Source organism: Quercus suber, unplaced genomic scaffold, assembly GCF_002906115.3.
Source record: "Quercus suber isolate HL8 unplaced genomic scaffold, Cork oak 2.0 scaffold_41, whole genome shotgun sequence".
NCBI lineage: Eukaryota > Viridiplantae > Streptophyta > Magnoliopsida > Fagales > Fagaceae > Quercus > Quercus suber.
In genome coordinates this window covers 432,691-447,454 of record NW_027069506.1, presented here as the reverse complement: position 1 = coordinate 447,454, position 14,764 = coordinate 432,691, and the positions used below count along the sequence as shown (strand labels likewise).

Genomic DNA, 14,764 nt, shown 5'->3' with positions numbered 1-14,764 from the left:
AAAAGAGCTATATAATGTAAGAGATCCCAAGAGAAAAAAGGATCGAAAAATAGAGAGAGAAAAGACTGTAGCAATCAAAATTGTATTAGTAATCTGTTCAATTGATTCATATTAGAATTTATCTCCTTGGATCGTGCTGAGAGTGAATTTATTTGGATCAATCCTTCTTGCTTTTGTTTGATTATCTTTCAAACTCATTTTAGCCGTTATCCAACTCATTATGGCCTAATTTTCTAACCCACTCTCTATAAATTTATTGTACTGAGCTTACTGGACTAATATTTCTTTATCTTTTAGATTTGGGCTCCAAAACGTGTCCCTACAAATAACATCAACTTTTTCTTTTATTAAAAATACTATAAAATTTTGTTGTGAGCTGTGATTAGACTTTTTAAGACCTCGATCTGTTGGATAATGTTTGGGTTAAGAAAACCATGCAAAAAGGTCGGTTGAACATGTGGCGAGAAACAAGAGGATTGAGGTTGGTGCAGGCTCTTTAGCATGCAAATTTGTGAGGAAAAGAATCACAAAATATAGTTTTCTCTTTTTATTTTTTACATAAATATAGTTTTCTCTTACTTGGGAGGTTAATTTGTCAGTGCATGCATGTACCTAAATGATACACAACACAGGTGTTACAACAAGATAAAAAACAAACGATACACTTGTTCATCTCCCTTAAAACTCTCACTCTTACTTTATCACGTCACTTTGGTCACCGACTCCCTGAATTTCAAAACATGTTGACAGTGACTTTCGAATCTCTACCTGTCTTAGATATATTCTGCATTACAATTTAAAAAATGAAACATCTTTCATTAAAAAAAAAAAAAAAAAATCAAACTATCTTGTAAGGTCTTCCCCATATACTATATAGTCTTTTATATATAATATTTGATATATTTTATGATTAATTCTACACAGATGTCACAACCTCATGACACACGTAGGAGGTTGAATCTTCCATGAGAATTAATGCATCAGATTATTCTTGATTCATGTAATAAACTTGAAAAATAAGTATTAAATTTTAATCATGTAAGATGTACTAGTATAATTGGTCTAAATATATATAAAATAAGAATAACTGTGATTATCATGGAATATACCTGTTTAGCTAATTTTTTTATTTTTTATTTTATTTTTTGACATTATGATGGAAGGAACCTCAAAGAAAAATAAAGCCAAATCTTTTATTGTATGTGCTTGTTAGATTTTTGACAATAAATAATTAATATGTAATATTTTAAATTCTTCAATTAAATTCAACCATATAATCTTAAAAAATAGTAACCATATAAGACAATATTATATCCATATAATTGTATCACATTAATCAATAAATAATATGATTAGATATAATTGGGCAACTAATTACTTAAATTATTTGCTCAAAGATTTTTTCTTTCTTTCTTTTAAAAGTCCAATTGTGCCAACAAAGGTTAACTACTTTATTTTTCTAAAGATATGACTCTGCCTGTTGGACACGTGTATTATTTCTGTTTTATTTTTTATTTTTATTTTTATAATAGTCTAACGTAATCGTGAATTCGTGATTTGTATGATTTTAAAAGATAATAATATCTTTTAACAGAAAAAAGAAAAAAAAATCTTTAAAAAAAGAAAAAAAATCGTAATTTGTCTGTTTTATGAGAAGGTTCCTCTTCTTGTCATTGTCCACTTCTTTTTCATGCTTTAATATCAGTATTTTGAAACAGTAAGCAAAGCAACTCACACATCCATTCTTGCTTTGGTCTGTGTTTTCATTGTTTTTGGAAAGTATACATTGATAATGTTTCAGCAAATAGTATATTCTTGATACCTGATAGTTGAGTTGATACTGTTTTGAGAAACTCTATAATAAGAGATCTCTAGAGATGTGAATGACAAAGTAGGTGGTGACTTGTTTTTTGTTTTTTTGTTGCAATAAGATTAATAGAAGGTGTTTTAGTTGAAACATGAAAGTAACTAGAATGGGTTGCCTCAAATTCAGGTAACTTATTTGGACCTGTGCTTTTTCTAGGCTTCACTATCTTGGTTTGATTGTTTCTTTTCTTTTTCTTGGGTTTGTTAGATGCTGGGAAAAGTTTTTTCTAGGCTCACTGTCTGATTAGGTTCACTTTTTTTTTTTGTCTATGGATCAATGGGTTGGTTGAAGCCGTAGAAACGATTTTGTATCATATTTTTAGTCTTTTGTCTCCTTCTGGTTGATGGGATTAAATAGAGAAGCGTCCAGAACTGGAAAGGTTTAATAGGGTCTACAGGTATCTATTTCTAGCACGTAGTTTCAGTATATTCTTAGATTCTCACAAAATGGAAATTCAAATCCTTTTGTCTTAACAATTTTTATTTCATTCATCCTTAGCTCCTTCACTTTGCTCAAGCATCTGGGTTATTTTTTATCTCAGATTATAGCAAATTCTTTTATTTTCTTTTTGTTGAGTATAGGGATATTTCCAATCAAAGTCAATTCATACACACTGAAACCATCATATGTTTCACTGAATCCAACCTATATGAGAATAAAAGTGAAGTAGTTGAAGAATTGTAGTTTATGTGATTCTAGAGGGTTTGGAAAGTCTGAAGTTTTACTGTTACAAGGCAAAAGTGAATCATGAAGGAGATGACTCCACCCATTTCCTTTCCATTTAGGCTAGATAATATGATCTGTAATGATTCATTGATAACAACCCACAAGGAAATCAATGGGCTCAAGTTTCTTGCAAACACAACCTTCTTGTTGTCAAAACCTACAACAAAGCCAAATCCATCTTATGAGTCAATTTCAGGTGGAAAAGAAGGTTGTGGTAGTAATATTCCACAAAGTAGAATTAGTATAGTATCACAATCTGCAGAAGTAGAGAACAGGGAAGCAGGAGGAACCACTGTGTCAAATTTCGTTACAACTGAGATGAATTTTGAGATTGTTGACAAGTCCAAATTGAAAGAATCAAATGTTGAGTTGGAGCATGCACAAGATCCTTTGGCAATGGTGTTGGATCTTGAGAGTAAGGAAGGCAGTGGATGTAATGGATCCGATCCAAAATTATTTACTGCTCCTTCTGAGCCTGGGGTACTGCAGGAAAAGAAGATATATAGAACAAGTAGCAAAAATATATTTGAACTGGATTCTCATCCCCTTTGGGGTTTCACATCCATTTGTGGAATGAGGCCACAGATGGAGGATGATGTTGCGGTTGTACCCCGATTCTTGCATATTCCTGCTAGAATACTGTTGGATGAACATGATCCTAATAGCATGAATCATCATTCAAGTTCTTTAACTGCCCATTTCTTTGGTGTCTATGATGGTCATGGCGGCTGTCAGGTATGGTTATGCCACTTTTCTTCTAATTCTCATTAGATTATACATGTGTTCAAGTTTATTGATTTCATTGGAGGGGCTTTATTTTTATAGGTTGCAAATTATTGCCACGAACGTCTACATTTGGCTTTGACTGAGGAGATAGAAATTTCCAAAGCGAGCTTGTCCGATGGATGTACTGGGATTAGTTGTCAGGAGCTGTGGAAGAAAGCCTTCCTCAATTGTTTTGTCAAAGTTGATGAAGAGATTGGGGGAGTTCACCGTGGCAACAGTGGAAGCAACTCTGAGGCTAATCAAATACCTATTGCCCCTGAAACTGTTGGTTCTACTGCTGTGGTTGCCATTTTGTGTTCAACCCACCTAATAGTTGCAAATTGTGGCGATTCAAGAGCAGTTTTGTCTCGTCGAAAAGTGGTTATTCCATTGTCAGTAGATCACAAAGTAAGGCATGTCTTTGCAGTTTTGCACTTGGTCACAGAGAGTCCCTCCCTGAGATATTAATCTTTCTAGTTACCTTTATGCTGTTTTCAGCCAAATAGAGATGATGAACTTGCAAGGATAGAAGCTGCAGGAGGCAAGGTCATAGAATGGAAAGGGTCCCGTGTTTTTGGTGTTCTTGCAATGTCCAGGTCCATTGGTATGCATCTTTGATCCTTGATCTCAGGAAAATGATCATCTCGTTTGAAATTGATCCATTTTATTGTTTAAATTAAATATTATAAATCTAAATATATATTTAGTGTCATGTCACATTCTCTATACTATTAGATCAAAGAAATCAACTATAAATATCTTAGTTGTCTGATTATTATTATGAGTTCAAAACTAGAAATAAACATGTAAGAGTGAATGACTGGCAAAAAAAAGTACATGAACTAGCTACAGAAAGCGAACAATGATCTCGTCACACCAAAGACAACCATGTAGGGATCACATTGTATACGCATGCACGGCCACATACACAGTGTCAATATCATAATGACATCTTGTTGATGCCATAACATTGCTCAGTTTAACAAGAGTTCCTTTTCATGTAGGCTATTCCAGCATTTCTGAGCTGATGGCTTCCTATATTTTAGTTGCCACAACACTGAAACTATTATTCATGCACAAGAACATTTGGTTTAAGTTAATTAATGAACTTCCCAATCAGAAAACCTCTAGAGATCCTCCTAATTTATATAGAGAAAATGCTATACCATTTTGATTGAAATGTCCTAATTCCATGCCGATGAAGGTGATCAATCTGACATCTGATTGGCTCTACCGTCCTCAGGTGATAATTACATGAAACCATGGGTCATTCCGGATCCAGAAGTGATGTTTGTTCCCCGGTCAAAGGAAGACGAATGCCTGGTTTTGGCCAGTGATGGTTTATGGGATGTCATGACAAACGAGGAGGTTTGTGATATTGCAAGAAAGCGGATCCTTGTGTGGCACAAAAAGCATGGTAATACCCTACCCGCAGAAAGGAATGATAGCGTTGATCCTGCAGCTCAAGCTGCAGCAGAGTACCTCTCAAGGCTTGCTCTCCAAAAGGGAAGTAAAGACAACATCACTGTCATAGTGGTAGACTTGAAAGCTCAAAGGAAGATTAAGAGAAAACTCTAATAGGAAGTTCACCCATCTACTGGAATATTTGAGATATGAGATAATAGATCAGTAATATGGTCCAGACCTTCAATTTTTACATGGCCTGATTGTGATACGATTGAGTTTTGTATTCTGAAAGTTGCAATACAGACTACAGAGTACATTTTAATTAGATTTTTCATGCACCTCCTTCCTGAGCTGGTTTAGGTAATAAGTTAATAGCGAGTATTTGCAGTTTTTATTGTCATCTTGATATGAATATATACTGGTACAGCCACATTGTTGTCCAGGCAGGGACTTAATTTGTAATTTAATTGCCCTATGTTTTAGTTTCCTCTTGCAGCAAGTAGGAAAATTGTCCAGGAATCAAATTCCACCACAATCTTTCCGAAACCCAAACCAAGTTAAGATTATCGAAATTCTGCTTGCACTAAGGTTTGTGCGAAAAGCTCAAAGAGAGTTCAACAAATAATGATCAGGACACCCTAAAAAATAAAAAACCATCCCGTAAGAAGCATGGACACAGATATGGGTAACAGACGACAATTTTTGAAAAAATAGGACACGGACATAGCAGAACACATATATTAAATAATTATTAAATATATTTATATTTATATTTTCTATATATTATTAAGCATTTATTTTTCATGTAGTGCCATATATCAAATTAAGAGTAATAATGGATAAAAAGCAAATTCATAACTATTAAAGGATGTTTAGGAATTAGAATAAGAACAAAGAATAAATATATTTATTAATTTTCAAATACGCTGTTACTATTCAGAGCATGGATGCTCTTTTTGTTTTGTGAAATGGTATTCGATTTCTCTTATTCTCATGTCCCGACTATGTCCTTTATTTTATTTTTTTATTATTTAAATGACAAGGTTGAGAAATGCATGCAGAAGTGCCTAAAATGTATTAAGTGTCCGACATAGGTATAACACCCTAAATAAAGTGTATGTGCTTCCTAGCCCACCACCAAACCAAAAGCTTGGGGAAGAGGCTATATATATATATATATATTTGTTTGCAAATGCACATTCATGAAAAAAAGTTACCAGAACATGTTGAAATTGCAATATTCAAACACTGACGCATTTGCAACTCTAGGCAGGCAACTAAACAAATCTTTGCAGGTTCCTCAAGGATAATTTATACAATTATTATTGCTATAGGTTTAACAGTAAGTCCTATTCCTTGTATCATTGCACAAACGCCGCCTTTCCTTGACAACATAAAACCCAACCTTATGATACATTTTCTCTTCAGATTCCGATTCTTCTGGATTGGGACACCCTGACCGCCAATCTTTAAAGATCTACCTTAGTGCTTGCCGGCATAAGCTCCAAGAAACCACTTTATTTCAGTTGCACTGAATACTAAAAATCATTCACCATATCTTCAAAACTTCTGGCAAGCTGTTCTTTCAAATCTCAGTTTCATATGATAGTATGTTTGCAAGTGGGAACTCAACCAAAGGTTAAATATAAACTTATTACAGAACAGCAAGAGATTTATGCTTTCAAGTTCAGCATTGAAAATCAAGACCTGGACATACCATACAAGTTTTATAGGGTTGCAAGTGGAGATCCCGCACTGGTGAAGTAAGATGAGAGATCGATGTCCAAGTCTTCATACATGGCAATGAAAGGGTGGGTCTGTGTTTCAAAACAGTAAAATAGCATCAGATTTAGACTAAACAAACATCCTACTTTATTTGTTCAACATTAACTATAAAGCTGGAATAGAATTGCAGGGATTATCCATACCATAAGTTCCTGTGCTGATGGTCTATCTTTTGGTTCTTTCTGTACACTAAAATAAACAAAAGATCCCCAGGATAGGGATATAGCCTCATGAGATCAGAAGTTGCAAACATACAGGATAAAAATAAAACAACCAGATGTCAAATATGTTAGCCAACAATTGGTAGGTTACACACACCCAATGGATCTTGAGCCTATAATGAAGAATAACGAAGTCTATTTGACTCTTCATAACTTAAATACTTAAACAAGCAAAATTTAATCTTTACCATGCAGAAATAAATGAGCTGAATTCTTGAGAAAAGTGATCAGAAGGTGCAGAAGGTGGCGGTTTCTCGACAATAGCTTCCATGAGCTCATAAAAGTTAGCCCATCCTTCACTCTGCTCTGATGGTGAATATGGGAACTGGCCTGTTGCGCACTCAAGCAATACTAATCCCAAGCTCCAAATATCACTTTTGGAGTTATATTTGCCTCCAACAATTCTCTCTGGCTATAAAACACATTGCACATAAACAACTGGTAAATGTCATATATAGCCAAATAGACACTTATTAGCAGCTACCAAAAAGAAAACAGTGACAAACAAGAGAAAAGTACGACATTTATAAGATTTATCAAATTACTCACAGACATATAGTTGTATGTGCCAAGAAAAGTATTAGCCTGGCCAGAAGTGCTATCCATTATTGCACTCACACCAAAGTCAGTAATCTTGACCTCCCCTCTATGATTTATCAACAAATTAGAAGGTTTTAAATCCCTGTGGATAATGTGTTTTTCATGATGAAGATACAGCAAACCCTTCAGCACCTGCATCAATGAATAAAAAGGAAGAACAGGATGCTTGAATTAATATCAATATCTGCTATAGATAAAATTTCATATAAGTATATGATATTCAAATTTCCCACCTGCTTACAGATGGCAGCAAGATATGGCTCTGGAATTGTTTTGACCTTTTTCAGAAAATCTAATAGAGATCCACCATCCATGTACTCTAATATGATTGAAATGGCACCATTATTATAGAAAGACTGGTAACAGACAACAACATATGGACATTGGGCTGACTGATTTATTTTCAATTCTTGAGCAATTAGCTTGCGACAAGACTCCTCGATATTCATTTGAATTACCTGGATATGGGAGAATTCATTAGAACTAATGTTAAAGCATGGAGAGATATGTAAATCGTAAAATGTGAACAAATGTTAGTTGGATTGAATATCTGAAAGCTTAGAGATAAACAATTCTGCATGGAAGTAGCCTCTAATGCTGGTTGACACGAATGTTGACTCACAAAGCCAGATAGCAACAAAAAGAAAAGAGTATCATTTGAGACATCAATTGACAGGATTTATTAGTAGCGCCCTTTTTTTTGCTGACTTAATAGCACGATTTAAAACTTATAACCTGTTAAAATTTAGAGGGAAAACCAAATAGCTCTTTTAAGGACTACAAGAACTATCAAATTGTTTCCCTTCAATTCTGATAAAATAATCTTGCACTGATATCTTTTAAAAAGCAATCCAAATGGATTACATCAGGTGGTAGAAACATATAGAAGCTCTCAACCTCACTCATCTTGAAAATGTGGTTTTAAATGTCAAAATGTAATAAGACATGAAGGATGATATTTTGACTCCAAAAAAAGAGGATGAATGATGTAAAGACCAGTGTCAGATAATGACTGAAATAGATAAGCTTCAAGAACTCTTTGATCTATCTTCTACTCCCAACTAAACAAGGTTTTTAAGTTAGGATCTGGCTTCTGTCCAGCGGCCACTGGCCACTGGACAGAAGCTGAACCCTTTAAGTTATTGATGCCCAATGCCATAGCTGCGATAATGCTCAATATGTTATCTTGTGAAGATGAGACATGTAAAACTATGACAGTTGTATTGATACTGCTTGAAATTAGAACTACAGGAAAACAATAAAGACACTGACTTTGTTACGTTAGAAGATATATGACTAAAAATTTGTAAAAAGAATGAAGTAAGAAAATGCATGATTAATGTAAAATAGTGTTAAATTTTACACTACCTTCAATGCAAAAAACTGGCCAGTCCATTTGTGTTGCACCAATTGCACAATTCCTCCATTTCCTTTTCCAATGACTTTAATTGTGTCTAGATCTGCTAAACTCAACTGGTCGTCTGATGGCTTGATAGGGGGTGGCTGAACACATAGGCATACACATAAAACAAATTACAAGGTATTCTTGAAAAAAACATAGAGAAGTCGGAACATAGTCAAGATGATAAAACCTATCATGAAGGAAATTACTCAGGGCATAACATATTTTAAATCCATCATTTGACAAATTAGAAATGCAGATAAAATTTCAATAAATGAGTAAATGACATTCGGTGGGTGGATCTCATTTTTATTTAGCCCAATAGTCAGATTACTAAGTATATTCCGAAGCAAGCCACGATCAATTTCTTTCTAACCAAGTGGGGTATCACAAAAACCAAAGCATACCAATTCTTTGAGGCAACTAGGCAAGCTATAGCTCACCTGGTCCCCTTTGAAGACAAGACAAAAAGGTACAGTTTTATATGAAAATTTTGTAACTTTCAACAAATCAGAATGAGCCAAAAACAATCAGCCTTTCATTATAAAGCTTCAAGCTATCACAAACTAATATAACCATGGATTCAACAGGGTTATTAGTGCTTTGTGAAGGTTTTGAATATTCAACTAACAACTTCTCACCGGAGAGGGGCACAACAAGCTTTGAGAAGCCAGTGCTAAAGTCTTCAGCATTTTTATAATCACTTAACTTGGCTTCCCAATTTAAATTAAACAAAAAAGAATGAAAATTCAATTAAAGCCTGTAATTTTAACTATTTGGGATCCAATAAACCAAAACCCCGCAATGCTCCTAACACTGCAAACTTCAAGATTCAATTTTTTTTTGCTGATTTGAACATAGAGAAGCTAAAATTCAGAGAACAAAATATAAATAATTTAAAACACCGATCTAAACCAGATGACCCAGTTGTTCTCAATTGAAAGCTTATAAAAATTTCTTCAAATTAAGTACTTCCAGAAACCCAAATTGAAAATTTGAAATATGTATGAATCTTACAGCTTCAACTTCGCTTTGAGTAACAATTCGAACCCCATCTCTATTCACCAGTAGATCGTCAACCATAAACGTTCCGCTTTGAGTCCTACCAAATTTCCACAACCCCAATTACTCAAAAAAATAAAAAAAAAACAAAAAAAAAAAACTTTACAAAGAGGAAGAGAGAGAGAGAGAGAGAGAGAGAGAGAGAGAGAGAGAGTTGTGGATTGCTGTGTGGTTGAAAATGTATTTTATTATTAAAAATAATGTCCTTGTGTTTAAAATTTATTTTAAATAGTAATGTGAACACATTATCTGGTGTATGGTTTTTTTTTTTTTTTTTTTTTTTTGAGAATCGGTGTATGGTTTTTAAGCGTGGGATTAGTGTTGAAAGTTTTTTATTTATTTATTTATTTAATTTTATTATAAAAACTAATGTTCTTGTTATTTTATATTATCGGGAGGAGTGCTTTATTCTAGAAAGGTGAAGCAAAAAACAGCTTTACACTATTTTTATTTCCTATTTTTATTTTATTTTTGTGTGAATATATTAATTTTGTATACTCTGATGTAATACTAATCGGCTTGAGCCTCGGACTTGACCATCAAGGTCACTCAGAAATTTCTCAGATCGTGACAGGGCTTCGTTCACACTAGGATTAGATTGTTTTGTTAGAAAATTTAGCAACTTCCCATATGAACATGGGGCACGTGTTTTGAGTTTGACTAGTATTTATATCTATTTGAATTTTTCTCTAAAAAAAAAAATCTATTTGAATTTCATAACATAAAATCCCTTCCGCTCAATACATAAATTTACGTCATTGAATCAAACGTATGAAGCGGACCACGAGAAAGGAAACAAAGGAAGGTGACGAACATTATTCCGAGATGCACTCAGCATGTATTAGTTTGTGTTGAACAATGTTAGATATACTTCCATAAAAATAAAAAATAAAACAAGAATTTTGTTAATGTGTGCTCTTAGTTTGTGTTAAACAATGTTAGATATACTTCCATAAAAAAAAAAAACGAAGAATTTTGATAATGTGTGCTCTTAATTATTTATTTTTGGAAACATTTTTTCGAGAATTGAAAAAACTGTTAATACTTTTTCAATTCTCGAGAAAATATTTCTAAAAGTAGATGGTAATTAGGGTAATTGATGCGATGCTTTTCCAAAGTCCAAACTATGCTTTTCTTTTTTCCACACTTGTCATTTCATGGTTCTCTTAATTTTTAGGCATACATTGACCGTAAGAAATTTATTTGCTAAACTATACTTTTAGTTCCTAATGTGTGAGTTGGTTGGATTTTAAACCCTTGTTAATCAAGTTCTAAGTACAAGTAGTTTCTTAATCATGTTATGAATGGTCCTTGGTTAATGCAATCAATCACTAATATTGCGTAATCTGGAGTGTAGCCAAGAATTATTACTTGGGTGGACTGATTTGTAGTAGCAATATACTAAATATAAGAGATTGCATTATTTGAAGGTGAATATTATGACCAATTTGGATGTGATTTAAACCACAAAGCTTGAAAACTATGACAATGATTATCCGGTTCTTTGTATGGATACTCTATATCTTTAGAGGTTGATATGGACCGACTATAAGATAAGCACATCGAATTTCCTTTTGTTTGTTGAGAAGGAATTTATATATTTGTTCACGTGATTCTAGATCACAGTCTATTTCTTCAGATTGAATTCTTGAACATTTGGAGGGATGCTCATTGGCCATTGAAGTATTAACAGTTGTTTCTACAAATGTCCTAAGTTCTAAATGATTAATATTTTTTTCTTAAAGAATGCATTAATTGTTTGTCGTTTGTTCATTATTTAGAACCTAATTTCAAATTCAATTCAAAAAATCATAAACTAACTTGGGAGAAAGATATAATAAATTATCATATAAAATTCATTCTTGCATGAAATATAAATACACCATTAATTAAATAATGACCCTTTAGGATAAAAAATTAAATAAAAAAAATTAAACAAAAGTATAAACATACAACTAATCCAAATAAATTAGCAACACCCCACTACCTTGCATATTGTTTTGGGCCCATTTTTGTTTTATTTCAGTACAATAATAGATGTCTATTGGAACTTTTTTTGCCGAAAAGATGTCTATTGGACTCAAAAACTTAAAGAAGTTTTGAAATAATTTTTTTGGTCGGGGGTGGCGGCGGGACAGATATTTATTTTAGGAAGGGCCCATGTGGCTTTACCCCTGCAAATAAAAATAGTGGATATAAAGAACATGACACTATGGTGACCCAGGGGAAACTAATGGAAAAATAATGGTAGAAAACCACTTGGAGGGTTAGGCCTAAAAACCCCAAGGCAAAACTAAATCCAAAAACTGGATAGAAATTTGATAATACCAAATAACCCTATTCATAGTAAAATTTACCATAGTTGCCCAAAGTAGCTCCAAGATCACGAATTTCTTCAATTATAGAGATATTGCACACGAATCTCAGTCAACTTTAAGTATCCAGTTGAAGATTTTGGTCTATTACTGATGTTCTGGAATATGTAGCAACTTCAACACTTCGAATCTAAATATGCTTCAAGCTTAGATCACTAGTAGCGGATTTTGAGAGCGGGTGGCACAACAACCTTAAGATGTTCTCTCTAAAAGTCTCCAAAATCTTTGGCATGTCCACTAGGGTTTTCTTTTATACCATAGGCTAAAAAGAACTAAGCCCTTGTGACAAGAATTCGATCTTTCATAGTTCAACCAATCCAACTTAAGCTCGATCTATTGAAAAGCTGCAAGTTGTCCGTTCAATCGATTGAATAGCTTTGAAAGTTGTCAAAATGTTGAAACTTGCACAATAACTTGTAGATTTTGGGTAGATGTCTTGATAGTGAACAAAATGCTTCTAAAACTACATACAAGACTCATTTGCTCATGATTTGCAAACCTAATGTCTGAGACTCTAGACTGAACAGAGTTATTTCAATTTTGGCTCATTTATGTTTAAGAATTTTGACCCTTCATATTTGATTTCATTTTCATATGGGATATGTCTTCCATTTCTGTTAGTAATATGATTGTTAATTGTCAAATAAATGTTGTCCATTCAAACATGTCACTCATATAAGTTTTTATTTTTGCTTGTAACTAATCATTAAGTGTTAGATAAGTGTTATCCATTTAGACACACTATCCATATAAGTCTTATTCTAATAATAAATTGACCTTTAAGTACTAGATAAGTAATGTCCAATAAGATACATTACCCTTATAATGTTAGATGTCATCAAATTATTAACGGAAATTAATGACGTGACTAATTTGAATCTAGAATAAAACATAAATGATTAGAATAAAAACAAACGCAAAATTTTAAGGAATAAAATGATACTTTAGTCTACTTTTCTTTCCTCGTGCTATAAGAATAGTATCAAGTATCAACTTTAAAAACATAAAAGTTGTTTCCACCATGTTCAATTGTCTACGTTCATTCAAAGAAAATACCAATTGATCTTATTTATTAATTTGCTCAAAAAGGAAAAAGAAAGGAACCATGAAGAAGTGACAATCGTGAGAAGTGCAATCTGTGCCTGTGGTCATTAAAAATACGACTACAGAATACAGACTCATATTTTGCATATAGAATTTTAGACAGAAATAAACCAAGAGGCAGAGAATTTAGTACCAAACTACCAATGTACCATGCAGTCTTGTTCTCTCTCTCTCTCTCTCTCTCTCNAGTTACAGGAACTTGGAGAAGGAAATCTCTTCAGGAGGAGGGAGAGAAAGCTTGAGGTTAGGGATTAAGCTTCCCTTCTTCATTTCTATCTCTGCTTTTGCTTTCTTCTACTTTCAACTTTTGTGGTGCAGAGCAAAACAGAGCAGAAGAAGAAGAAGAGTAAGGGTTTGTGAGAGAGAGTCTTATAATGTGAGAGAGTTCTGAGAGAATTAATTAAATAAATAAAAAAAAAGTTTTGGAGTTGGGATAGTACGAAATTTATATAAAAAGCATTGGCTGGCAGTCACCAGTCACCACCAACACCATTAACACCTATGAAACTAGCAAGAAAAGAAAAGCAAAGCAAAGCAAAGAAAATAAACACACACTGACTTTACTTCCGCTTACTTTTCTTCTCACTATTGTGCATTGTATATAGTGTTGTTTTGTTTAGCCGCGCCTCCTTATTTTTCTACTTCCACTTTTTTTTTTTTCCAAAGTCTTTCTTTCTTTCTTTCTTTCTTTTCCTTCTTTTCTTGTCCTCTAATCCATTCACGACACATTGCATGTTAGATTACCCAAATATGCAAAATGGAATTCCTACTACTTCACGTGAAAATTCAAAGACTTGGACCAAAAATTTTATGAGTCTGTCTTATAATAAGCGTAGATTAAGGTTGAGCAATTTTTTTTTTTTTTTTTTTTTTTGTAATACCAACTTTTAATGCGGTGGAATCTGTTAGATTTTTTTCTTTATTTATGCAATCAAGCATCGATTAACATATCATATGTTTTAGGAAAAAAAAAAAAAACGAATTGAAAGTCTTGTATCCCATTATTCACTTCTTATTCCTTGCATTTAATAGTGTTCACATCATTTTAAACTATAATAGCATGGCTTTTAGATTCTATTCATTCTTTAGATAGACTTTTTAAATTCATAATTTTTTTTAGAACAAGACTCATAATAATTAACCTAAACCATAAAAGGAATTCATTTATTTTATGTATCTAAGTAGTTGACACTCAAAATTTTGGGGCTAAATTTTGGTAATTGTTTAATTTCAACAAAATACATGATGTCACATCTTTAAAATTTTAAATGATGTAGCATTATATTCATCTTAAAATTTTTAATATTAATCTAAATCATGAAATAGAGACAATTCCTTGCCTAAATAAGCAAATGTTGGCTTCTTGCCTTTCCTTTTAGGCAAAACTATATTGTCAATTCTAAAATTTGGATCAAGTACAATTTTTTCTTTTCTCTTTTTGAGAAACAAA

At 33.0% G+C, this 14,764-nt stretch overlaps 2 protein-coding genes across 3 annotated transcripts; one reads left to right on the top strand and one right to left on the bottom strand.

Annotated features, from left to right (window-relative positions):
* Positions 1-1,703: 1,703 nt before the first annotated feature.
* On the top strand, positions 1,704-5,251 carry LOC112002222 (protein phosphatase 2C 77). Its single transcript, XM_024034378.2, has 4 exons — positions 1,704-3,328; positions 3,419-3,766; positions 3,857-3,962; positions 4,602-5,251. The coding sequence occupies exons 1-4, from the start codon at positions 2,615-2,617 to the stop codon at positions 4,934-4,936; spliced, it is 1,503 nt and encodes a 500-aa protein (XP_023890146.1). The 5' UTR covers positions 1,704-2,614; the 3' UTR covers positions 4,937-5,251.
* Positions 5,252-5,968: 717 nt separating this feature from the next.
* Positions 5,969-13,867, bottom strand: LOC112002201 (mitogen-activated protein kinase kinase SIPKK). 2 transcript variants are annotated; one of them, XM_065771226.1, is made up of 9 exons: positions 13,508-13,867; positions 9,791-9,875; positions 8,740-8,874; positions 7,605-7,829; positions 7,321-7,503; positions 6,960-7,183; positions 6,694-6,739; positions 6,483-6,582; positions 5,969-6,342 (listed from the first exon to the last, which is right to left on the bottom strand). In XM_065771226.1, the coding sequence occupies exons 1-8, from the start codon at positions 13,582-13,584 to the stop codon at positions 6,493-6,495; spliced, it is 1,065 nt and encodes a 354-aa protein (XP_065627298.1). In that variant the 5' UTR covers positions 13,585-13,867; the 3' UTR covers positions 5,969-6,342; positions 6,483-6,492. The 2 variants fall into 2 exon arrangements, with proteins under 2 accessions (XP_065627298.1, XP_065627297.1); XM_065771225.1 differs by having other exon boundaries at positions 5,969-6,582; positions 13,508-13,866.
* Between the last annotated feature and the right edge of the window lie 897 nt (positions 13,868-14,764).

Excerpts from the sequence above, each read along its gene's own strand:
- LOC112002222 (XM_024034378.2), top strand. The coding sequence starts at position 2,615 with ATGAAGGAGATGACTCCACCCATTTCCTTTCCATTTAGGCTAGATAAT. Across the intron at positions 3,329-3,418 it reads ATGGTCATGGCGGCTGTCAG|GTTGCAAATTATTGCCACGA; the intron begins GTATGGTTATGC and ends TTATTTTTATAG. Across the intron at positions 3,963-4,601 it reads TGCAATGTCCAGGTCCATTG|GTGATAATTACATGAAACCA; the intron begins GTATGCATCTTT and ends TACCGTCCTCAG.
- LOC112002201 (XM_065771226.1), bottom strand. The coding sequence starts at position 13,584 with ATGAAGAAGGGAAGCTTAATCCCTAACCTCAAGCTTTCTCTCCCTCCT. Across the intron at positions 8,875-9,790 it reads CTCAAAGCGAAGTTGAAGCT|CCACCCCCTATCAAGCCATC; the intron begins GTAAGATTCATA and ends CTATGTGTTCAG. Across the intron at positions 7,184-7,320 it reads GCACATACAACTATATGTCT|CCAGAGAGAATTGTTGGAGG; the intron begins GTGAGTAATTTG and ends TGTGTTTTATAG.